This window comes from Meleagris gallopavo, chromosome 16 (assembly GCF_000146605.3).
Source record: "Meleagris gallopavo isolate NT-WF06-2002-E0010 breed Aviagen turkey brand Nicholas breeding stock chromosome 16, Turkey_5.1, whole genome shotgun sequence".
Taxonomy (NCBI): domain Eukaryota; kingdom Metazoa; phylum Chordata; class Aves; order Galliformes; family Phasianidae; genus Meleagris; species Meleagris gallopavo.
The window spans coordinates 496,619-501,651 of record NC_015026.2 but is presented as its reverse complement, the minus strand read 5'-3'; the positions used below and the strand labels follow the sequence as shown (position 1 = coordinate 501,651).

The 5,033-nt window shown below is 60.2% G+C and overlaps 2 protein-coding genes across 3 annotated transcripts; one reads left to right on the top strand and one right to left on the bottom strand.

Moving 5' to 3' along the window:
• The first annotated feature begins 6 nt into the window (after positions 1-6).
• On the top strand, positions 7-1,539 carry JMJD8 (jumonji domain containing 8). The gene is made up of 8 exons (XM_010719737.2): positions 7-112; positions 241-289; positions 367-463; positions 539-607; positions 697-816; positions 882-949; positions 1,029-1,163; positions 1,272-1,539. The coding sequence occupies exons 1-8, from the start codon at positions 87-89 to the stop codon at positions 1,350-1,352; spliced, it is 645 nt and encodes a 214-aa protein (XP_010718039.2). The 5' UTR covers positions 7-86; the 3' UTR covers positions 1,353-1,539.
• Positions 1,540-1,932: 393 nt separating this feature from the next.
• STUB1 (STIP1 homology and U-box containing protein 1) lies at positions 1,933-4,751 on the bottom strand. 2 transcript variants are annotated; one of them, XM_010719336.2, is made up of 7 exons: positions 4,554-4,751; positions 4,309-4,474; positions 3,982-4,072; positions 3,368-3,424; positions 3,050-3,166; positions 2,762-2,897; positions 1,933-2,580 (listed from the first exon to the last, which is right to left on the bottom strand). In XM_010719336.2, the coding sequence occupies exons 1-6, from the start codon at positions 4,693-4,695 to the stop codon at positions 2,772-2,774; spliced, it is 699 nt and encodes a 232-aa protein (XP_010717638.2). In that variant the 5' UTR covers positions 4,696-4,751; the 3' UTR covers positions 1,933-2,580; positions 2,762-2,771. The 2 variants fall into 2 exon arrangements, with proteins under 2 accessions (XP_010717638.2, XP_003210840.2); XM_003210792.3 differs by having other exon boundaries at positions 1,933-2,897.
• Positions 4,752-5,033: the final 282 nt, after the last annotated feature.

Genomic DNA, 5,033 nt, shown 5'->3' with positions numbered 1-5,033 from the left:
GCCGGCACCGAGCGCGCTCTCGTTGCAGGCAGGCGGGCGATGTGCCGGAGGAGCAGCGGTGCACGGTGTTGAGAACCGACGGCTCCATGAGCCCCGCGCTCTTCCTGCAGCGGTACGGGCGGCTCCGGGGTGGGGAGGGGGTGATATAGCGGGGTGAGAGGGGCAGCCCCGCTGTCCTCGGGGGGGTCTCAGCTCCCGGTGCCCGCTGGGGATCCCCCCGGTCGCGCTGCTCTCTGCCAGGTTCGCCTTCTCCCGGCCCGTCATCCTCCGCGGGGTCACCGACAACTCGGTGAGTGCCGGGAACGCTGGGTTGGGTGGCAGCGAGCTCAGCAGCGGCTGCGGGGTTGGTGATGATTTGGCCTGCAGGCTTTTCGGGCCCTCTGCACCCGCCAGAAGCTGCTTGCTGCCTACGGGGAGCGCCTGGTGCGGCTCAGCACGGCCAACACGTACTCCTACCGCAAAGGTGAGGGCACGGGGGGGGCTGTCTGCCTCCATCCCGCTATCTCCGCAGCTCCCTGAGCTGTCCCTCTGCCCGCAGTGGATGTCCCCTTCCAGGAGTACGTGGAGCGGCTCCTGAAGCCGCAGGACCCAGCAGCGCTGGGCAGCGGTGGGTAGCACAGCCCCTACATGCACCCACTTCCAGCACCTCTCCCTCGCTGCTCCTCATGGCTCCTTGCCGCCCGCCCCTTCCCACAGACACCCTCTATTTCTTCGGGGACAACAACTTCACTGAGTGGGGATCCCTTTTCCAGCACTACGTGCCACCACCTTTCCACATCCCAGGCACCAGCGGAGCCTACAGCTTTGGGATTGCAGGTGGGTGCCAGGCTGGGTGTGGGGTATGGGCACAGCGCTGGCACAGCACACGTTTCACCCCTTAGGCTCAGGCTCTGGCGTTCCCTTCCACTGGCACGGCCCCGGTTACTCCGAGGTGATCTTTGGCAGGAAGGTGAGCGCTGCCCATAGGGAAAACTGGGGTGCGTTGAGGGATCACTGAAGGCTGAGCCTCCTTGCTGCCTTCCTTCCAGCGCTGGTTCCTCTACCCACCCGATAAAACACCCCACTTCCACCCCAATGAGACCACGCTGGCCTGGCTCCAGCACACCTACCCCACGCTGCCACCAGAGGAACGACCACTGGAGTGCACCATCCGGCCCGGCGAGGTGAGTCCTGCAGCGGCTCCGTGCCCTCCTCACCCTGCTGTGAAGCACAGGAGGGCACAGGGCTGCCTCCCCAGACCCAAAAAGCACTCTTGCTGTGCTCTCCTGCAGGTGCTGTATTTCCCTGACCGCTGGTGGCACGCCACGCTCAACCTGGACACCAGTGTCTTCATCTCCACCTTCCTGGGGTAGCACCAGGTGCCCACATTCCACTGTATCTGAGGACTGCCACCAACATCCCAGAGCATCCCATGAGCTTGGGACCAGGGCAGTGCCAACAGCCGCCCCTCAAACCCTGATTTTGGGACCAAGCACCTGAACTGTGGTTTTTAACTGGGTTTTTCACACGCGCTTGGATTAAACTTGACACACCAATGTAGTGCTGCAGGTGTTACACACAGCTGGGATGAACCTCAGCCCACCCCGGCAGGGTGGGTCAGGCATGGGGGCTGCTGCCGCCCTTTGCTGGGTGCAGGGGTGGCTGAACCTGTGCCTCGGTGCCAGCACTGATCCCAAGGCAGCAAAAGGGGGATGGAAGCAAACAGCCCCCAGGTCCCAGCCACTGTCAGTGGGCTGCTATGCATCTCTACACCCCAGTGCCACACCTTCCAGTCTCATCTCTGGTGTCCCAAAGGACTAGCTCAGGTTTACCCAGGCACAGAAAAGCTCAAATGCATCAGCACAAGCCCCCAGGACACGCCTGGGACAGCTGCCTCTCCAACGGGGCAGTGCACTGCTATCCCAGCCCACTGCAGAGAGGTTCCTGAAGCAGTCGAGCTCTTTCCACATTTATTGCTGAATGTTTTTTGTTTCATTTTCTTTTAATGACATTGGCAAACTGTCCAGAAAGCACTCAAAAGCCAGGCAGGCTGCAGGCCGACCACCCAGCAACGCCGATGCCACCCCGCACTGCAGCCTCAGTCCAATGCAGGGTTGGTGGTTTTCTGTTTTGTTTTTTCTTCTCAAAAGGGATTTCAGTAGAAGGAAAATGAATCTGGTCCCAGGAACCCCAGCCCCAAGGCTGGCAGGGGAGGATAGATGCAGGCAGCCACCCCTTCCAGCCTAGGGACAGTGGTTTCCCAGAAGCCCCAGAGCAAGGCAGGACAGGCAGAGAAAACATCTCCCACCCCAGCACATGGCTATTTACAGAAACCAGTGAGACACGACTCTGTCCCCACAGGTGATGGAATGGGAAGAAAACCTATGTACACAGGGAGGGGATGTGGCCGGAGCAGTGCAGGGAGCACCAGCACTCACCCCAGGCAGCTTCACAGGGTGTGACCTTTGGAGATTGTCAGCATGGAGGGGTCCTGTCTCTTCCCTCGGAGCGATGATAACACTGTTGGGCCCTTCCTGGCCCCCTCCCACTCCAGCAGCCAGGGCTCCCCCAGCACCACGCTCCCACCCAGCTGCTACAGTTCTGCAGGAAGGGGAGAAGGCGATGGACCCTCACTCAGCACTGCTGATGGGTCTCTGGGCACCCAGAGCAGATGGGGACAGATAGACAGGGAGTAAGGCATGGTGCCAGCCCAGCACGAGCAGCCTGCAGCTGGGGAGAGCCCACGGGGGGGAGGGGGGAAAAGGGAGGGGAGCAGCATCACCCCTCGGCCATCAGTAATCTTCAACCCAGCCGTTCTCTGAGATGAAGGCGTCGATCACCTCCTTCATGGCGAGGTTGGGGATGAGCTGGTCCTGGGTAAGGGGACTCCGCGTCACAGGATCGAAATGACCCACGCGCTGCAAGGGAGGTGGCCAGGAACCGGTTACACTGCGTGCCTGGCCCCAGGCCAGCAGCACGGGGGGGTGGGGTGCAGCATCTGAGCACAAAACTCCCCGTTGCTGCCAGGGGAGGAGGCAGCAGCGAAGAAGAGCCCACAGCTCTGCAGTACCTGGAGGTGTTCCTCTATGTCCTTCCTGTCGTACGTGATCCCGCTGGGTGTGATGCAGGGCTCTCTCATCAACTCAAAACTGATCTTCCCGCATAGGTAGTCAGGGATGTCGCGCTTCTGGCTCGAGTGAAGCAGAGCTGGGTTAAGTTTGCAGCAGCAAAAATAACAAAGGGCTGAGAGGTGGTGAGGACGCAGCCGTGCAGCGCATCAGCTCAGACAGAGGAAGATTTAAGTCCACATTGGCAGCAGGGACTAAAGAGGATACAGCAAGCAGTCCCGGCTGGGGAGAGCAGGGAGCATGTGCAGGGGTACACTCACCTTCCTTTTCTCATCCACCTGAGAGAAGAGTTCATCCATGTCTGCCAGGTACTTGTCCTGGAAGAGGAACCTTTATTGAGTGGGGGCACAGCTCCATGTCAACAAGCTGTAGGCAGCGAGCAAGCCCACACTTTGTGGCTGCTCTGAGCACTTATTGCCCACAGAAGGGACCAATCTCACAGCGCGGGCAGGGATCCAGCCACAGGTTCAGAGCCAGATTCTTTGTTTCACAGCCCCTGGTTCCCACCCCTCCAGGCCGAACTGCGTGGCAAAAATGATCCAGCTTAAAAATAACCATCCTTTGCAGGGCTATTTTTATCCCAGGATTAGTCCTCTGCTCCAGGACACCATGCAGACCTACAGGCAGCCATGAGCTGCTCCCATTGCACAGCTGTCGAGGAATCACGGGCATGCAGCTGGCAGGGCACGAGCAGCAGCACCGCTGCCTGGCTGGGACAGGAGGGTGACAGCACAGGGGACAGAAGAACGCACAAGGGGGATGAAAATCCTGTGACAGCAGCTCGTGTGGAGCCAGAGAGAGGAGGGAGCAGCACCAGGGAGGCTTTGGGAAGCCCTGCTTCCCTCCTGCCTGCTTTGCCCACACAGTCACTCACATGTTTGGCCTCAATGCCGGCCAGCTGAACACGGCCCCGGCTCTCATCCACGTTTTCTTCTTGCTGAGCCTTCCGGCACTCAGCCAGCTCCCTGTGACAGAGGCAGTGGTGAAAGCACAGAGCAGCAGCAACAACAAGACACTGCTGCTGACCCAGCCCCAGGGCTCTGCACACTGCAGGCATAGGGGTGCTGCACTCAGAGCTGCAACAGCCTCATGGCACTCTGAGGTCCTCCCAGCAGCTCGCTCCTTCTCCCACCTCCTGTCTCACACACATCGCCCCCACCTTGGGGCTCAGGAAGTCAAGTGGAATAAAGGCTGCCGTTACCTTTCCTTCTCGGCCATGATCAGCCTGGTCAGGTAAGAGTGCAGCTCGTTCTCTTGATTGATCCGCTTTTCCTCAATGCTGTTCCAGCGTTTCTTCTTGGCGATGCGCAGCGCGCTGGGGATGTCATCCCCAAAATTCAGCCGCTGCTCCTTGGCGAGGTTATAGGCTGCAGTGGGAGGGGGGAAACAAAGCAGATCTGAGTCCTGCCACACCATGGGGACAGCCCTCTCCTGGCCGCCACTCACCTCTCTGCAGGTTGGCGATGGCCTCGTCATAGTTCTCCATCTCCATCTGGCACTGCCCCAGGAAGAAGTGCGCCTTGACCGACTGCCCATCCAGCTCCAGGGCCCGCTTGCAGTCAGCCAGTGCCTTGTCGTGCTGCTGCATCTTCAGGTAGCACAGCGCCCGGTTGGTGTAATACACGGCCACCAAAGGGTTCCGGTTCTGCGGGGCAACCATGCATCACCTCCCTGCCCACGGGGATGCCACGAGGAGCAGCCAGGTGACAAAGTGACGGGCGTGGGACAAGAGGGTGCTGTCACCCGGCCTTGGAATGCCAGCTCAGCAGGAAGGAGACAAGTTAGGAGCTGTAGCTCCATAGGGAGGTGTGGAGAGTAGCCTGGCCCCACAGCCTTACAGCCACCGGTGAGGACAGGGCTGTGGGCAGGAGATGACCAGGGTAACTACACGGCCCTGAGAACAGGGAGGGGACACCGGGGGTGGGG

Bases quoted from the DNA above. Each gene is read 5' to 3' on its own strand.
- JMJD8 (XM_010719737.2), top strand. From the start codon at position 87: ATGAGCCCCGCGCTCTTCCTGCAGCG. The intron at 113-240 runs GTACGGGCGGCT...GCTCTCTGCCAG, and splicing joins CCCGCGCTCTTCCTGCAGCG to GTTCGCCTTCTCCCGGCCCG. The intron at 290-366 runs GTGAGTGCCGGG...TTTGGCCTGCAG, and splicing joins GCGGGGTCACCGACAACTCG to GCTTTTCGGGCCCTCTGCAC.
- STUB1 (XM_003210792.3), bottom strand. From the start codon at position 4,695: ATGCAGCAGCACGACAAGGCACTGGCTGACTGCAAGCGGGCCCTGGAG. The intron at 3,425-3,981 runs GTGAGTGACTGT...TTCCTCTTCCAG, and splicing joins CCGGCATTGAGGCCAAACAT to GACAAGTACCTGGCAGACAT. The intron at 3,167-3,367 runs GTGAGTGTACCC...CACTCGAGCCAG, and splicing joins AGGTGGATGAGAAAAGGAAG to AAGCGCGACATCCCTGACTA.